We start from the raw sequence: 19135 nt of genomic DNA, 5'->3' as shown, positions 1-19135 counted from the left end.
ACATGGCAATGTTCAGTATCTTGCAAAAAAAGACATTCAAGTCTCTCTCATGAAAATTTAACTTTCTTGATAGCATATGACTTGCTTTTTTTTTTACTAACACGTAAAAGTAAACAGCCTACAGCTTATTTAATATGAGTAGAATGAAAAAAATTAAAGCAAGAGATAAAAGCTATATGTGTCTAGAAAAAGAATCCCAATATTCTTCAGATGTCTAAAGATGAACAGAACCATTTAAAGGTCCATATTATTTGATGAAATTAAAGTCTTTGCTAAAGAAAACCATTGTCCTGTGTGCTTAGCATGGGATATATCTAGTCCAATGAAATTGTATGAGCAATACGCCTGCCTTCAAATAAATAAGAAATGAGTAAAATCCTTTTGCAAGCTCACCCTGTTCTTTTTCAAATTTTGAATTAATCATTTAGAAAGTAAATTGTTTTCATACTTTAAACTTCAAAGCCTCTAGATATCTTTTTGTGAGACTTTCAAGTTGTACAAAAAAAAAAAAAAGAAAGAATACCTTCCAATACAAATTCTGAGTAAAAAAAGAAGGGAGGGATTGTACACAGGTTATTTAATAAAACATCTGGTTTCCTGAAAGATCTTTGTGAGGTTTAATTATAAAGAGAACCACATTTCATTCTTTTAAATGTTTGCTAAAAAGAAATATCGCCAAGAAAGGGAATCAGAGCACTATGGAATTCAATCTGAAAATCCATATCTTCAGCTTTTGAAAAAAAGTACTGCTTGGGGCTTTAGTTTCACCCCAGATACAATTTTCTTGCAGTTAAAATGTCCATATATGAGAAGGAAGCACTGTGATTGAAGAAAAGTTGACTTCAAGTAGATATAAAGATGGCTTTTTTTTTTATTTACTGGTTTCCACTCCTAGATCATCTGAAAGACACAGAATGCAAGTTTAAAAAACTTCTCAAAGCTGCTTGTAAGTGATCTAGCCACCTTTTACTCTCTGTTCTAACAAGAGCTGTTATTTCTGTGATGGTTTGGATTCTTGCTTTTATCCTAGAAGGGGAGCAGGATGGGCAGCAGCTTTGCAGCCTGTCAAAAATCTAAAATCCATAGCAATTAAGCGATAGCTCATAATTTTTCCAGACGAGAGTACACTGCCAGCCAGGGGACTGATGTAAAAAACAACCTGGAAAATTTGCTTTGAAATTAGTTTTTGTTCATGAAGTATTAGTGGTCATTTCATTTCAGTTTGTCTAAAATTACCATTTGCTGTCCCTTCTGCCCCTTTCTCCATCTCTTCCTCTCTCTAGCTCCACCCTCCTGATTTTAAATATGCTAAAACAATGTGCCAGTGTTCGAATCTGCATTTTGTAGTTCAGTCATAATTCTGAATAACGATCGTGAGAGGTTATTTAATCCACGCCCCTGGCACCCAGCCCATTTTAAAACTAGAATGAAACAGTATTTAGGTATCCATTAAAATAAAATGAGTCTGTCTTACACCTGTATGGTACTCTGAATTTCAGAGAGTTTCAATTTTTACTTCATTTGATTTTCACAATAATCAAATTCTAAGGTTATCTGCATATTGTAGTAAACCTGGAATTTTTTCTTAAAGGGAGAAAGAAAAGAAAACCTCAATTCAAGTTCCATCCCTGCTACCCACAAGCTACAAGTCATACCTGACTTTATGCAAGCTGCATAACTCCTATAGTTCATCTCTCAGTACAAAGTCTGCTGTGACCCCCACGATTTCCAACTCTAACCATCTAGGATTCTATTATTCTCATTTTACGGAAGAGGAATCTAATGTTCAGAGAGGCTGAGTAAATTGCTCAAGACAACACAGTGAATTCTGAACAAGAATGCTGGTTCCCTTTCCCCTTATCCATTCTCTTTCCACGGCCAGTCTAACCCATGGGCACTAGGATCATGGAACAGAATCACAGACAAGAAGGAATGGGCAATTCAATGCAATTCTAAACATCTATTTCAAGCACCAAAATACACCCTAAGCATGGGACCAAACCAAAACAGACAGACTCGCTACCAGAAGCTTATTAATTAACTAAAGAAAGATGAGACAAAGGTCACTTGGATATGAATTTACTCCTTAAAGTATAACAAATTCCATCTCAAGCCTAACAATAAATCAGAAACTATCAATATGGTAAAAGAACAGCATTTCTTCCTCCTTCCATATGCAACACGGTATAACTAATTAACAGATGGTGAAGAATTGATCTCATCTTTCAGTAGACTTTGACAATCCTAAAATCTGTAATGATTCTATTTCTGTTCTGGCAGGAAGCTCAGAATTAACCCAAAGAGTCAAATGCCATGATCATCTCAGCAGCAGCTCTAGGTAGAATAATATGCTTGTCCTCCTTATACAATAACAAAAAAGACAACCACCAAATTAAAATAATGAAAATAACATTTTTCTATTGCTCTCCATGTGTCAGCAATGGTATAAGTGATTTATAGTATTGTCTTTTAAAATATCTCACCAACCTACAAGACTTTATTATGATTAGGCCAATAATCATAGGCCAATTTCACACACTTAGTGACCGGGGAAGCCAGACCTGTGTGGTTTGACTTCAGAGTCCTTTCTCTTAAGCACTAAAAAAGATACTATTCCATGGGTTTTATTGTCCATTTCTGACATATAAATCATTTATATATGTGTGTAATATGTGTGCATATGTAATATGTATAATTATTCTAAGATGCCTTAATTTGCTTTTAAAGAAGAAGAAATTATAGATAACCATGTAAATATGAATCATTTGCAGGGTGGCTGAGTCACTCTAGAATACTGGGCATTAGTTGATGGTTTAAGAGGTAGGGACGATCCAGGCCACGTGGCAACTATACACCAAAACTCACTAACCACACTTCTCCCCTTACAGCCTTACATTCAGGGAACAGTGAAAGAAATCCCAGATGAATTTAGTCCTAATCACTTTCTAGAAACTTTAAGTCTGGTCACCAAAATATTAAATTCAACATTTTACTGTTCTACTACTGGCCTACCTCTTCAGCATAATGTGAAAAGAATGTCTAATTTTGTTTTTCATTTGCCTTATGGTCCTTTTCAGCTTCTGACTCTTTTTCTTTACAAAGTCATTGATGTTTTGGCTTCATGGTAGTTGTTCTTGGGTTTGTTGTCCCTTGGACATCTGTTTGGGGGTCGTTGTCCCAGGGTTGACTTTTCAAGGGTTCTTTGTCTTTTTTGTCTCAGGTATTTTTTTCTTGAGATGGTTGTCCCACAGGTGACTTCGCAGGAGATCCTTGTGCCTCAGGTATTTGTTCCTGGGGTGGTTGTCCCAGGGGTGACTGCTCAGGAGATTCTTGTGTCTCAGGTATTTGTTCTTGTTGTCCCAAGGGTGACTGTTCAAGGGGTTCTTGTGTCTCAGATATTTCTTCCTGGGATGGTTGTGCAACCGGTGACTGCTCAGGAGATTCTTGTGCCTCAGATATTTGTTCTTGTTGTCCCAGGGGTGATCGTTCTTGTTCTCCAAATGATGATTTTCTTTTTACTGGGGTTTCTTTTTCCTCTAGAATATCAGATGGTTCTTTTTCTTCTTTCCAGTAAACAAAATAAAACAAAATCACCAATAAACATAGCAGTCATCTAAACCAAGTGAAATAAACCATAAAATGACAAATGTTGCTGGTATATCATGAATTTGGTAATGACAGTGACAGTAGAAGTAATAATTTTCACACAGTGTATTATAGTTACAATGTGCTTTTACATACATTATCACTTTTTGTTTTCATTTAGAAATATGGTCTAAAAGAATCATAAAATAAAGGGAATGGGATAGTGTCAAAGAAACTTAATAGAAGCAAGAATAAACAGTATGTTACCAAATATTAATTAAGGAAATATAATCCATTAATTGTTTAAAAATTGAAAAGCCATAGGAAGGGCTCTTGCTTTTTCTGAGTCACTGTAAAAGGGAAGATACATTTAGTAAAAAGTGAAAAAAAGAAATCAGAGTATAAAGAACCCAGATCCGGTGTTCTCAAATATAGACACCAACCCTTGAAAAATAACCTATACCATTCAGAAGGATTACTGTGCACTTAATAATCTTTCAATGGCCAAACCATATTTACATGTGCCAACACTACCTATTCCTACAGTGCTAAATGCCATTTGGCTCAGAAAATCAAAAGGATGCTCCTAAAAACTGAAAACAAAACTATTCAAAATAAAATATGAAAACCTAAAAGCCTCACAGAACTTGAGAGAAGTCAGGGAATTAAACCTACGCCTTTTAACATACATCTTACTCAAACCCAAACCCTGTCCTTCCTCTTGTTTTCGGATATAAACCAGCAACCCGCATTCCACCCACAATTGGAAGCATTGATTCCAATTTGATCCTTGCCTCTTGTGTCCATTTTTGTGGCCAATTTTGGTCACTTTCATGTACTCCCAGTAATCTCTTACTTCCTATCTAGCCCCATGGACTTGATCCAGGCCTTCACTATCTAAATGCCAGACTCTGCTGTGAGTAGTACATAGTGCTCTCATACCTTGCCCTTCTCCCAGTGCTACCAGAGTGACTTTTAGAAAACATGAATTTGATCACCTCACCTCCCTGCTATCACGCTGGCCACAGGAAAAAAGATCAAAAGCCTTAGAATGGCAAACAAGGCATGAGAGAGATGGCTAACTGAACAACAAAATGGGTGCTCCCCTTCCATAGTGTAGAGTTGCCAAAAACTACGTTTCCCAGCCACCTTGCCTCTATGGGGTCAAGAATGACTAGTCTTGACCATAGAAATGTGAGCAAAACTGAGGTATCACTTTTGGGCCAAGATGGTTAACTTATCTGACATAATTTTCTCTTGTCTCTCACTTCCCCTCTGTAGCAAAGTCAGAGACCATGTGTTAAAGGTGGTGACATCAAAGATCAAGTATACCTGAGTCACCACTTGGAGGAGTGTTTCCGAAAAGCCACCAAAAGATTTGTGTAATCGAGAAATGAACATTTCTTTTGTAGAGCCATTGAGATTTAGAGGTTGATTTTTTCCTACGGCTTAGCCTCACCTACCATAACTGATAAAAAGGACCTTTAAGAGATGAACATTGCCTATACTGCTATGTTCATGTCACAATATTCCAACTTCACCTTTTGTTCCAACTGCACCAAACTTTCTGCATCTCCCCAAATTCACTATGTTTCATTCCTCCACATATTTGCACATGCTGATCTCTTTGCCCAGAGACTCCTCTTTACTGTCTACCTGGTAAATTCCCACAAACCTTTCATGCTTCTTTTTAGCAATGTTCTTTGTAACACTTTCTATAAATTCCTGCAGCCCCACTCTTAGGCACCAATCATTTTCTCTTCAGTTTTAGCACTTGTTACGTTTATCAAGCTTTCATGTTTATACTTCTATGTCCCAACCCCAAAAGACATGGACTTTTTGAGAATAGTAAGCTAAGTGTTTTTTATATGTATTCTTTCAAATTCAATAAAGTACATGGCACAGAGTTGGCAGTCCCATATGATTTTTTTGAAAGAATAACTGAATGAATTAAATGTTATCCCTGGTACCTCTACCTACTTGCAAACTAATCTCAGACAAATCATCTTCTCTTTCTGTGTTTCAATTACTTTCTTCTTGAAAATTAGGAATAATAATATGGATCTCCAGAAACAGTAGTAAACACACCATGAACTCTAAACACCAGTACATATATAATTTAATACTCATGATAACCACATGAGTATTATTATATTATGTTACGTTATGTTACGTTACGTTACGTTGTATTATATTATATTATATTATATTATATTATATTATATTATATTATATTATATTATATTATTGTGCTGGTTTGAAAGGAAGTATGCCCCCTAAGAAAAGCCATGCTTTAATATAAATCCCATTTCATAAAGGTAGAATCATCCCTATTCAATACTGTATATTTGAAACTGTAATGAGATCATCTCCCTGGTTGATGTGATTTAGTTAAGAATGGTTGTTAAACTGGATTAGGGGATGAAATGTCTCCACCCATTTGAGTGGGTCTTGATTGGTTTATTGGAGTCCTATAAAGAGGAAACATTTTGGAGAATGAGAGACTCGGAGAGAGCAGAGAATGCTGCAGCACCACGAAGCAGAGAGTCCACCAGCCAGCGACCTTTGGAGATGAAGAAGGGAAATGCCTCCCGGGGAGCTTTATGAAACCAGAAGCCAGGAGAGTAAGCTAGCAGATGACGCCGTGTCTGCCATGTGCCCTTCCAGCCGAGAGAGAAGCCCTGACTGCGTTCGCCATGTGCCTTTCCAGATGAGAGAGAAACCCTGAACTTCATCGGCCTTCTTGAACCAAGGTATCTTTCCCTGGATGCCTTTGATTGGACTTTTCTATAGACTTGTTTTAATTCTCGGCCTTAGAACTGTAAACTAGCAACTCATTAAATTCCCCTTGTTAAAAGCCGTTCCGTTTCTGGTATATTGCATTCCGGCAGCTAGCAAACTAGAACAGATTTTGGTACCGGAGAGTGGGGTGCTGCTGCTGTGGTTTGCAAATACCAAGCATGTTGGAGTGGCTTTTTAAATGGATAAGGGGAAGATTCTGGAAGAATCTTGATAGAGAAGCTTGTGAGAAGCTTGATAGAGAAGGCCTAGAATGCTTTGGAGAGACTGTTGGTAGAAATGTGGACTCTAAAGATACCTCTGATGAGGCCTTAGAAAGATATGAGGCACGTGTTATTGAAAACTGGAAGGAAGGTGATCCTTGTTTTAAAATGGCAGATAATCTGGCAAAGTTGACTAATGGTATTGGCTGGAAGGCAGATTTTAAAAGCCATGAACTTGGATATTTAGCAGAAGAGATCTCCAAATTAAATGTTGAAAGTGCAGTCTGGTTTCTCCTCGCAGCTTATAGTGAAATGCGACAGGAAAGAGATAAGCTGAAAACTGAACTCTTGAGTAAAAAGAAACCAGAAATTGAGGTCCCGGAAAATTCTGGGCCTACAGAAAGGGAGACTACAGAGTATAGTGTGGATTTCACCAAATGTGGAACCAGTCAGCCATTTCAGAGAAAGTCAGGATCGGACATGGCGTTATCCAGGAAAGATTTGTGGAAACTCCTTATATCTAATGGGCATGATCCAGGGCTACTGCATAGAAAGCCAACGAGAGTGCTGTGGGACCTGTATAAACAGAGCCCCTGCCAGTCTGGACTGAGGGGTTCAGAGAAGGGACAAATTGGAGGAAAAATAACTTCAGAGGCAAAACCGTGGAGGCTGAGGTCTGAAGTCAGGAAGCCTCGGGCCAGGAGAGTGGACCCACCCAAGCCCATGGAGAGGGTGAGTTTGCCCCAAAGGCAGAGAATGGGCCTTCCACCTCGTTGCAGTGGGAGAGTCATGCCGCCTCAGGCCTTGGAGAGAGTGAAGCACGTTCCTTGGGGTTTGGGGAGAGCCTGGCTGCCACCACATGGAGGGGTTGAGCGTGTGCCCCGGAGATGGCAGAGAGCCCGGGTGTGGCCCCAATGCTTGGAGAGGGTGGAGCCGAGAGAAAGGTGGTCTCCCCAATATCCCCCAAGGTTGCATTCAGAGAGAGGCAGGCATAGGCATTTGGAAAGGGTGGGACTGCCACTTTCTAAAGCCCTGAGGATAAATGACTCTCAGACTTTGAAATCTAATGGACTTTGCCCTGCAGGTTTTCGAAACTGTATGGGTCCAGTGACCCCTGTGTTCCTTCCTCCCTATGCAAATGTGTCTATGTATCCTGTGAATGTTCCTTCTTTGTATGTTGGCAGCAAATAATTTGTTATGAGTTTTCAAAGGTCCAGAGCAAATGGAGAGAATTTTGCCTTAGGACGGACCATGCCTGTAACTGACTTGATGAGATTTTATACTGTCTTCAATTTTGTACTTCATTTGTATTGCTATTGAAAGGTTTAAGGTTTCTGATATTGTTATGAAATTAATGTATTTTGTATATGGGATAAACATGTCTTTTTTAGGGGCCAGAGGGTGGAATGTGCTGGTTTGAAAGGAAGTATGCCCCCTAAGAAAAGCCATGTTTTAATATAAATCTCATTTCTTAAAGGTAGAATAATCCCTATTCAATACTGTATATTTGAAACTGTAATGAGATCATCTCCCTGGTTGATGTGATTTAGTTAAGAATGGTTGTTAAACTGGATTAGGGGATGACATGTCTCCACCCATTTGAGTGGGTCTTGATTAGTTTCTGAAGTCCTATAAAAGAGGAACATTTTGGAGATTCAGAGAGACTCAGAGAGGGCAGAGAATGCTGCAGCACCATGAAGTGGAGAGTCCATTGGAGATGAAGAAGGAAAATGCCTCCCGGGGAGCTTCATGAAACCAGAAGCCAGGAGAGTAAGCTAGCAGATGATGCCATATTTGCCATGTGCCCTTCCAGCTGAGAGAGAAGCCCTGACTGTGTTCGCCATGTGCCTTTCCAGATGAGAGAGAAACCCTGAACTTCATCGGCCTTCTTGAACCAAGGTATCTTTCGCTGGATGCCTTTGATTGGACTTTTCTATAGACTTGTTTTAATTCTCGGCCTTAGAACTGTAAACTAGCAACTCATTAAATTCCCCTTGTTAAAAGCCATTCTGTTTCTGGTATATTGCATTCCAGCAGCTAGCAAACTAGAACAATTATATTATATTATATTATATTATATTATATTATATTATATTGTATTGTATTGTATTGTATTGTATTGTATTGTATTATATTTATTATATTATATTATATTTATTATATTATATTATATTATATTATATTATATTATATTATATTATATTATATTATATTATATTATATTATATTATATAGCCTAACTAGCAAAACAAAGGTAGGGTAAGTTAAAAAATAAACTTGGCATAAGGTAATATACAATTATATGCCACATGAAAAGCAGAGGCAGTAAGTGCTATAGAGGACTGAAATTAGCATTTGCAAATCTCCCAGGAAGGCTTACATGATGGCTCACCTACTCACTTGCTAGGTGAGCATCTTCCTGCATATTCCCCCTATAGTACGTCTCTGTTTCAAGTCTGTATCCACTAGACTGGAAGGAACTTGAGAGCAGGGATTATGTTTTACTCATCTTTGTTTTTGCAGCGCTCAGCTCAGTCTGGCACATGGAAGATACTCAGAAAATATTTGATAAAAGAAGGAACAAAGTACTAAATCATTTATTTTTTATTGAATGAACCAGTGGTCCCTAATTCATATATGAAACACTCTTAATAATATTATAAAATGCACATAATTAAAAATATGTACATATATGACTAATACAGTAAAATAATACATGATATAAATATAGAATCACTTTAGAAAATCCCTGAGTTCACTTGGCCTTGTATGTGCAATCCTCAGTGAGATATTTCCAGTATTGTCTACATGTTCTCTATTGTTTTCTTTCAGAATCAAATCCATAATCTAACGGGTATCTAAATGTGGCTAAAGATTCATAACTTGCAGTACACATACAGATTTCTTGATTTGTCAGAAATCTCTTACACAGGTTTCAGCAGCTTTATTTTTCTCTTCTCCACTCCTTTTTCTTTTTTACAGACTATTATAAAGGCAAATGTGAAATATTAAAATAATTGCATAAATGAACAATGAAGTCTGCCTAAACTGGACTGTTTGTTGACTTATAGTGCCATCATATGTTAAGTCAGAACCTTCATTGGTCAACTGATCTAAAAATTGTACTATGCAAAAGATGGCTTACAGGAGTAAATGCATAGCTGAGAAAGTGAAGGTTGTTCAAGAATATGGATGGATGATTGCCTTAAAATGAAAAGAATAGTAGACACTCAGTTTAAGGGCAGTGAGGAAAGTGATTCTCATTGTTTAGAATTTCCTAATGGGATAACTAAAAAATAGACAGAAATAGAGCACATGGCAGTCATTTGCACTATATCATATGTAAGAACCCCCCAGAAATGGCAATGGATAATAATACATTCTCTTACCAGTAAACGGAACCATCTTTTTATCCTGGCTGAGGTTCTTGTGAACTGTTAACAAAAAAAAATGCAGACATTAACAAGCTGACCAAAGGGCTTACATACCATGAGGATTTTATATAAGATCTATGGCAAAAAGAATTACTGGAATTACTAACATTGATTACTTTAGAGAGAATTTAGGGCCAATGTCAGTAAAAATACAGCCATGCAGAAGGTTACGCCAACATTCTGCAAATCATAGTCTGAGATTACAAGGCAACAAGAAGAATTTTGATCTTATTATTTTTCTTCCTCAAAATGAGCTTTTTAAAAAATAACTCCTTCCTCATGTAATTTCATAGTGGGAAATAAATGGCATATGGAGGCATTTCCTTTGCTTCATACAAGATTTAATAGGTAACAGGGTCTCTCCAGTTAGGTTGCTAAACTTTAAAATGCAGGTGTTAGATGTACCCTATAAACAATGAAAAAAATGCCAAGCAGCTCAGTTTACATAGCAGCTGCTTTTTCAAAAACCCTACAAACAAATAGCAATAAAGTTCGAATATTCACTCTAAAATGAAAAAGACTAAAACTACAAATGTATAACATATCAAAACTTTAGAGATGAAACACACAGATACAAGCAGAATATAAATAAATGCAATAAAATTTTCTACAGATCTGCCCCATTTAACATCTTATCTGACAATCCTGCTTTGATTTCAAGCATTTTGAAAAGTTTATGCAAGTTTCTGCCACTCACAAACATGACTTTCAAGTATTTGCTCTACTACAGATATATGCTCTTAAGTCTATCCGCATGTCAGGATTTTCGTTGGCATAATTAACGTAGAAATATTTTTGCTAATAAGCATTTCACTCAAATTGAACTCAGGAGTCAAATAACTAGACTGAAGCTGTGGAGAAAGCTTGACATTTTGGCAAGTGAGATGTAAAAGATGTACAAGAGCAGCTGGGGGAACTGACAGCCACTGAAGGAAGAAATTCAAGAAGCAGTTAGAAGAGTTGAATGGAAAGACTGAATTGCCAGCAGCAGCAGCTGGAGGAATCTGAAAATTGGAGCAAAGATAAAAACAAGAATTAAGCATTTTAAGACAAGGCTGGTTTTGATTATAATCATGTGAGGTCAGAGGCCACCAAGAATGAGTCTTACCAGTAACAGCTGGATGAGGTCAGAAAAAACACTATTTTTGTCAGCAAAGAATTCCATCAATTGTACATTTTAAAGTATAATGTGATTTGAACATCATGTAAGTATTGTGTTCAACACTTGGATTAAAATCTAGTATTTATTTTCATTTATTTTCAGGACTGCCAGAACATAGAGCAGCTGCTAGTTATGAATTAAGATGTTATGAAAATATCCATGGAAAAAATTCCATGTATCAATTTAAGATATAATTCATTTGTGAAAAGTTAGAAACCCAAAGTTGGAGACCATTTAATTTTTGTAACTATTAACCTAGCAACTGACTTCTCTATAGTCTAGAATATTTTTAAATAAATCAACAAAGACATTTACAAAGCCATGACAAAAAGCCACAAGTTAAATCAGAAAGTAATTCAAATTCACAAAATCTCTGATAGGGATTTATTGGATTTCTTCCACTTTCTGGCTCCTGGAAAAACAGGTTAATTAAATGAGCTCTCCTGAACTCAATATAGATTGTTTTTTATTAGAGGAGCTGTGGGTTTACAGAAAAGTCATGCATAAAATACGGAGTTCCCATATGCCACCCTATTATTAATATATTGCATTACTGTGTCCATTTGTCACAATTCCTGAATGAAAATTCTTATAATTGTATCATTAACTATAGTCCATCATTTACAATAGGGTTCACTGTTTGTGTTGAACTGTCATATGTATATTTTAAATTTTTATTCTGGTAACATATATACAACTTAAATTTTCTTTTAAACCACATTCCCAAATGTAATTCAATGCTGTTAATTACATTCACAATGTTGTGCTGCCATGACACCTTCCATTATCAAAACTTTGCAATCGGCCCAAATAGAAACTCTGTAAAATTTAAGCATTAACTCCCCATTAGAGTAGGGACCTCTAGCCTGGCCCCTGGTAACCTGTATTCTAGTTTCTGACTCTGAGTTTGCTTGTTTTAATTATTTCTTATCAGTGATTTCACAGAATATTTATCCTTTTGTGTCTGGCTTAATTAAAGGTTCATCCACATCGTCACATGTATCAGGACTTCACTCCTTTGTATGGCCAAATAATATTCCATTGCATGTACAGACCACATTTATCCATTTACAATGATAGATACTTGGTTTGCAATAATGTTTTGGCAATTATGAATAATGCCAGAATGAACATTGGCATGCAAATATCTGTTCTAGACCCTGCTTTCAAATCTTTGGGGTATATACCTAGAAGTGAGATTGCCAAGGTCACACAGTAATTATAGACCTAAATTTCTAAGGAACCACCAAACTGTTCCACGGCTGCTGCACCACTTTACATTCCTACCAGCAATGAATGAGTGTTCCCATTTCTCCACATCCTCTCCAACACCTGTAATTTTCTGTTTTGTTTTGTTTTTGTAATAGAAGTCATCCTAACAGGTGTGAAATGGATCTCATTGTAATTTGGATTTGCATTTCCCTAATAGCTAATGATGTTGAGCATCTCTTCATGTGCATTTTGGCCATTTATATATCCTCCTTGGAAAAATGTCTATTCAAGGTTTTTGCCCATTTTTAAAATGGGCTATTTGTCTTTTTCTTGTTAAGTTGTAGGATTTCTTTATATATCCTGGATATTAAATGCTTACTGGATATGTGGTTTCCAAATACTTTCTCCCATTGAACAGATTGTATTTTTAGTTTCATAATAAAGTCCTTTGATGCACAAACATTTTTAAAAGTTTTTTTTCCTTTTTTTTTGCTTCTGCTTTGGGTGTGAAGTCTAAGAAACCATTGCTTAACACAAGATTCCTTTATTAATGTCTTTGATCCATTTTAAGTTAATTTTTGTATATGGCCAATATATATACTTTTTCTTCTAAAAATAACATTCTGATTTTTCTGATTTCAAACAAGCTCATCATAGAAAATTTGAAAGCAGAGCAAAGTACAAAGAAATAAGACTAAACCATAAAGCCAGGACTTATGATTATAAGTTGTAAACTAAGTGATGTTCAGCAATACAGAATGAGGACTTCTCTGACTTTATAGCCTTAGGATAAACTTTTAGGTGCAGACTGCTGGTCCAAAATGTCTGAGAGAAAAGATACAGCAAGTCATACTCTCTCGAGGACACTGCTTCCCCAGTAACCCTCTTAATAGGTGTCTTTTCTTCCCCCACGTTTATATTATTGGGTATGGAGATGGGCAGGCATCCTCCTCACTCCTCATTGCCATTTCTAGACATTTATCCCTTCCTCCCTCATAAAACTCTTTAGCCTCTTTGAAGTACATGTCTATATCTCCATTACTGTTTCTTGGAGTATTTTTCTGGAGAATTTCATGATACGCCCTTCATTCATTAAACATCTTAGCACATCATTCTCTATCTCATCCTCTCCCTCCCTCCTTCCTTCTCTCCTCCACTGCGCCCAACATGACTCTTGTCACAATTTGGGGGGATCTCAATAGTCACTTAAAACAATCCTTCTCATTGTGGCTTCTCAGTTCCTTGACCTCATCTCACATCCAATGATCTCACTCTCTGCCCTATTCCCTTGATTATAACCTAGATTCACCCCTCAAAAATCCCAATTTCACTCTCCAACCTTTACTGCTCTCTCTTTCTAATGCTCCACTTCTTTTTTTTCTGCAATAATTTTTTTATTGAGATATAATTATCCAATGTGTACCATCAGTGGTTCACAGTATCATTATAAAGCTGGGCGTTCATCATTACAATCAATTTTTAAACATTTTTATTACCTCAAAAACAATAAAAATAGAATAAAAATAAAAGTAAAAAATAACACCTAAAACATCCCATAATCCCCTAGCCCCCTACTGTTTATTTATTTTTTTATCTTTTTTTATCTTACTCATCTGTCCATACACTGACTGGATAAAGGAAGTGTCACTCATAAGGTTTTCACAATCACACAGTGTGTTAGTTAGATTCAGTTGTCAACTTGGCCAGGTGAGCATACCTAGTCTTGTTGCTGTGGACATAAGCCAGCAGTACGTGAACCTCATCTGTTGCCAATTACATCTGCAGTCAGCTAGGAGGCATGTCTGCTGCAATAAGTGATGTTTGACTTAATTGGCTGGTGCTTAAATGAGAGATTGCAACGTAGCACAGCTTAAGCAGCTCGGCATTCCTCATCTCAGCACTTGCAGCTCAGCCCAGGCCCTTGGAGATGCAGAAAGAAGTCACCCCGGGGAAAGTTGTTGGAACCCAGGGGCCTGGAGAGAAGACCAGCAGAGACCATCCTGTGCCTTCCACATAAGAAAGAACCTCAGTGGAAAGTTAGCTGCCTTTCCTCTGAAGAACCAACAAAATAAATCCCCTTTTATTAAAAGCCAATCCATCTCTGGTGTGTTGCATTCCGGCAGCTAGCAAACTAGAACACACAGTCACACCTGAAAAGCTCTATAGTTATTCAATCTTCTTTAAGAATCAAGGGTCTTGAACCGCAGTTCAACAGTTTCAGGTAGTTCCCTTCAGCTATTTCAATACATCAAAAACTGAAAAGGGATATCTATACACTGCATAAGAATAACCTCCAGAAAAACCTCTTGACTCATTTGAAATTTCCGAGCCACTGAAACTTTATTTTGTTTCATTTATATTGCCCTTTTCGGTAAGAAGTCTTCTTATTCCCATGATGCCAGGACCAGGCTCATCACCGAGAGTTATTTTCCACATTTCCAGTGATATTTACACCCCTAGGAGTCATGTTCCATGTATGGGTGAAGGCAGTGAATTCACCTGCAAAGTTGGCTTAGAGAGGGAGGCCACATCTGAGCCACAAAAGAGGTTCTCTGGGGGTGACATTTAGGCATAATCATAAGTAAGCATAGCTTCTCCTTTGCAGGAGTAATTTTCATAAGGGCAATCCCCAAGATCGAGGGCCTCTCCCCTCAAATTGGCAGTCCCCAATGCTTGTGAGAATATAAGGTCTTCCCCACATGGGGAAATTTAATATTTTCACATTTTCCCCAGTCCCTTAAGAGGACTTCGTAAATACTTTTTCAATTTTCTTCCCAGATTTCTCTAAGATATATGAGGGCATTCCACCAATCTATACAAATCAACACGATCTCATGCCCTATTCATGGTTCCATGTAATATGGTGTTCAAATAAGCTAATCATACACATTAAATTAGATAGTGTGCTACCAAAAATACAAATTTTGCACCAAATAAACATGCCTACCTTTGGTCGCAAATAGAGGTTGAAGTTTTAAAATACAATCAATATAATCTTTTACCCTTTGGTCTGATTTACCTTAGCCCTAACCAGATCAGCTTCTTTCATATCTCTATTTGATGTCTGATCACTTTTTCAGTGTTTTTAATAGTTGCTGTATGAGGTAATGCTGACTTCCATAGCTGCAGAACTCCAGCTTTGTATCTCAGGTGTCACACAAATACCTAAAGTTCCATGGAATGACCATGTTATACACAAAGAGCTCAGAATCTCAGAATTTGGAAACAATAGTTAAAACTCTTAAATGGACATGACTTGTTGTAAGAGCTTACAATCTATAGGACCCTTTACAACAGGGCTTCTCCTGATAATCTATGCTTTCAAGTTCAATTTTCAGAGTTTTCACATTATAGTTAGTTCATAATAATGAGGCATTATAACATTTGCCTTTTTAATGCTCTAATTCTTATAATTCTTCAACCTCACCAACACTTTCAATCCTTTGACCCTAGCACCATTTTACGGTCCCTCATCTACCTTGTGTACACTTCCTTCTTTATCCAGCTTAGATATATAAAATATGCCATTGTACTCACTCCTTTGAGTTATGATCACTAACCTCAACTGATCCTTTCTTGAAACAACATAATTTTATTACAATTCCCTAGTCCATTCAGTATTTCCCCTTCCTAAGCAACTATCTCATGTTTTCTCTTCAAAACTCCAATTCCCAACTGCAAACCACAGCTGATGACCTTGCTTCTCATTGCACAGTGAAAATAAGGGCAATCAGAAAAACCACATCTTCCCAAAATGCATTTCTCAATCTAGCCATATATTGTGTCTATAATTCTGAATGAACTGTCCTTTTCTAAATAAGGCTAATTCTTACAAGTGTGCATCACTTCACATCTCTCATCTATTTGATCACATTTATTCAGCAATTATCACCTCTCTTCCTTCTGCATTATCCATTTGTATTTCACTTGAAAAGAGCAAACATGTTGTGATATCTGCTACCTTAGAAAAGAACTTGATCTTGGCCATACATTCATCTCTAGCTAATGCCCCACTTTATGTTATCTTTACAGCATAACTCCTAGAAAGAGCTGCCTATGCTTCATGTCTTCATTTCTACTCCTTCCATTGTTTGACCAATTCTTCCAAGGCTTCACATCCATTTTTCTATATGGACAATCTATTATTAAGGTTGGGTCAAATCCATAATATCAAATCCAATATTCAATTCTCAGCTCTTTGTTTGATCTATCACCAAAATGTGACTTGATTGAGTTATGTTATTGCTCTAATATTGCTCCTAAGCAAACCTGGAACCACACTCTTTTAGAAACCAAAAAGCCCTTAAGAGATGGGCCAACACAGTTGTGTTTGCACTGTGTTCCATGGAGCCCTAATGTTTCTCTAGCTTCTCGGAAAGCCATTGATAGAAAGCCAGTGAGGAGGGGAGGTTTTAATTCGTGGACTTTACCCTTCCCATATCTCCTTCAGTCAAACAATTCTTTATTTCTTTATTTCTGTTTTTTTTTCTTCATAGACTGGGGTTCTTCAAGGAGTTCTAGCGCTTTTTACTTTTCATTTTGAAAAATTTTAGATTTACAGAAAAATCGAAAAGATAGTCCAGAGGGTCCCTGCATACCCATCACCCAGCTTCCCCTGATTTTATCATCTTACAGATGATATAGTTATCAACACTAAGGAATTAACATTATCCACTATTAACTACAGACATTTGAATTTCACCAGTTTATTTCACTAATGTCCTTTTTCTAATCCACAATCTAATCTGGGATAGGACATTGCATTTAGTCATCATGCTTCTTAGTTTCCTCCAAACTGTGACCGTTTCTCAATCTTTCCTTATTTTTCACGACCTTGACACTTTTGAAGAGTACAGTCAGATAATTTGTAAAATATTCCTTAACTTGGATGCAGCTCATATTTTTCCATGAGATGGACTGGAGATGTGGATAATACTATACAAATGAAATGCCTTTCTCATTACATCATACCAAAAGATACACGATTTCAACATTACTTTACTGGTAATATTAATCTCAACTATCTGGTGAAATAAGTGTCTGTCTACTTTTTCCACTGTAAAGATATCTGATATTTTCTTTAAAATGGATAAAAACAAATTATCTTGTCCTTACCTTTTGCTTTACATGAGACCCAAATAAGGCCTCAAATAAGTGATCTACACAGTCACACAATATATTAATATTAGTGGGATTAGAGCCTCTATCCAGTTCAGAATTACTTCTCTTCACCAGCTAGAAGCTCAAATATTCAGATATGATTAAAACTGAAAGCAAATCAAAAATAGAGATAAAGCAGGAAATTGAAAGATCTCCATAAGGGGAAATTGAGGGCACAGTCTATGAATGCTTATATGAGGATATTTCCTTCATTCTTTAAACAGCATAGGCCCTAATGTTCCCTCTATCTGATTTTTTTAATTTGTTGCCAGGCTTTCATATTTTTATCCTTCTTTTAAAAGTTCCCAATTTTCCTATATCTATATATTTTTTGGTAAACCACCTCAAATCCTTTGGGAAATAAATGGAAAAAATAACTTTAAATAATTGAAAAAAAGAGCAAAAGATACCCCAGGAATTCCCCAATAAGGGGTGATGTCATCAACACTGCAATGTGAGAGGTCCCCTGAAAACACCTACGCAGAGATTCAACAAATAAAAGGAAAAACCTGACTTGATTAAAACTCTGGAGGAAAGTAGAGACTGGAGAAGAACTTCACAAACACTGAAGTAGAAAAAAAGAAAAATATCAGGTAAGAAACAGCCATTATAATGCCAGGCCCTCTCCCCCACCACCACCTCACATAACCCAACATAGCATGGCAGCCCCTCAGAGACAGAGCTGCCAGGATCCCTTCCTTCCACTATGGTCACTGACCACAGAGGCACTCACAGCATAGTAGAGCTCCATGCTCATCCAGGCACTGGTTTCCAAGTCCTCAGAGACCCAGAGTGGAACCCAAGTCACTCAGAAGTGCTGTAAGCATAGGGGACCATAGAGAGGGAGATAAAAGAGAAGTCAAGGCCTGTGAGTGGTGTACTCACTCAATCCAGTTTCTTTGGCTGGATACCTAAACCAAAAATGGACTTTTCTTAGTGACTTACCATTCTGGATTGACCACATCAGGCTCCCCTGAGCAAGATACTTAAACAGAAAAGAAATCAGAGGAGAAAGAGAAAAAATGGAGGTTTAAAATGAACTGGTGCAAGATAGGAGGTTCCCAGAACTGAATATTTCAAGGAAAGTGAAACACTGAGTAAAGGAGACAATTTAAACAAATTGTAGGAGCTGGGGAGTAAATACCGCACAAAAACAAACAGAACCAATCAAGATTCCTGAAGGAGGAACAGAGGAAAGGAAGATTTCTCTTGGAAGTGAAATAATTGCACAAATAATGCAATCTTAAAAATTGTACTGCATAGCCAGAGCAAGAATACGATAAAGTTATTCTAAAAGTCAAGATTAAGGTGAACCAAGAATTAAAGAGCCTTAACACAAAGCCAATCAGTAATAAAAATGTAGCAAGAAAGAAAAACTGACCTTCAGAGTAAACTCATCAAGACAATGATTCTTAGATATCAGCAAAAAATTACAAGCCAAACAAAGAAACAGGAAGATATGATCCAGCCAAAGGAACAAATTAAAATTTCAGGGGAAATACAGAATTTTGGACAATTAATCAAAGACATTCAAACATATCTCCAAAATCAATTTAAGGGAATGAAGGAAAATATGGCTA

The 19135-nt window shown here is 36.9% G+C and overlaps 1 protein-coding gene across 1 annotated transcript in view; it reads right to left on the bottom strand.

Annotated features, from left to right (window-relative positions):
- Nucleotides 1–565: 565 nt before the first annotated feature.
- DCDC2C (doublecortin domain containing 2C) overlaps nucleotides 566–19135 on the bottom strand; it is a 192784-nt gene continuing 174214 nt past the window's right edge. The window contains exons 12-14 of the mRNA XM_077153093.1: nucleotides 9977–10021; nucleotides 3013–3560; nucleotides 566–900 (exon numbers count right to left, since the gene is read on the bottom strand). Coding sequence (XP_077009208.1) covers nucleotides 3217–3560; nucleotides 9977–10021 — 389 coding nt within the window. The 3' untranslated portion in view covers nucleotides 566–900; nucleotides 3013–3216. The remainder of the gene's footprint in view (nucleotides 901–3012; nucleotides 3561–9976; nucleotides 10022–19135) is intronic.

This window comes from Tamandua tetradactyla, chromosome 3 (assembly GCF_023851605.1).
Source record: "Tamandua tetradactyla isolate mTamTet1 chromosome 3, mTamTet1.pri, whole genome shotgun sequence".
Taxonomy (NCBI): Eukaryota; Metazoa; Chordata; class Mammalia; order Pilosa; family Myrmecophagidae; genus Tamandua; species Tamandua tetradactyla.
Note: the sequence above shows the minus strand (reverse complement) of the source record. Positions and strands in the feature narration are given on the sequence as shown.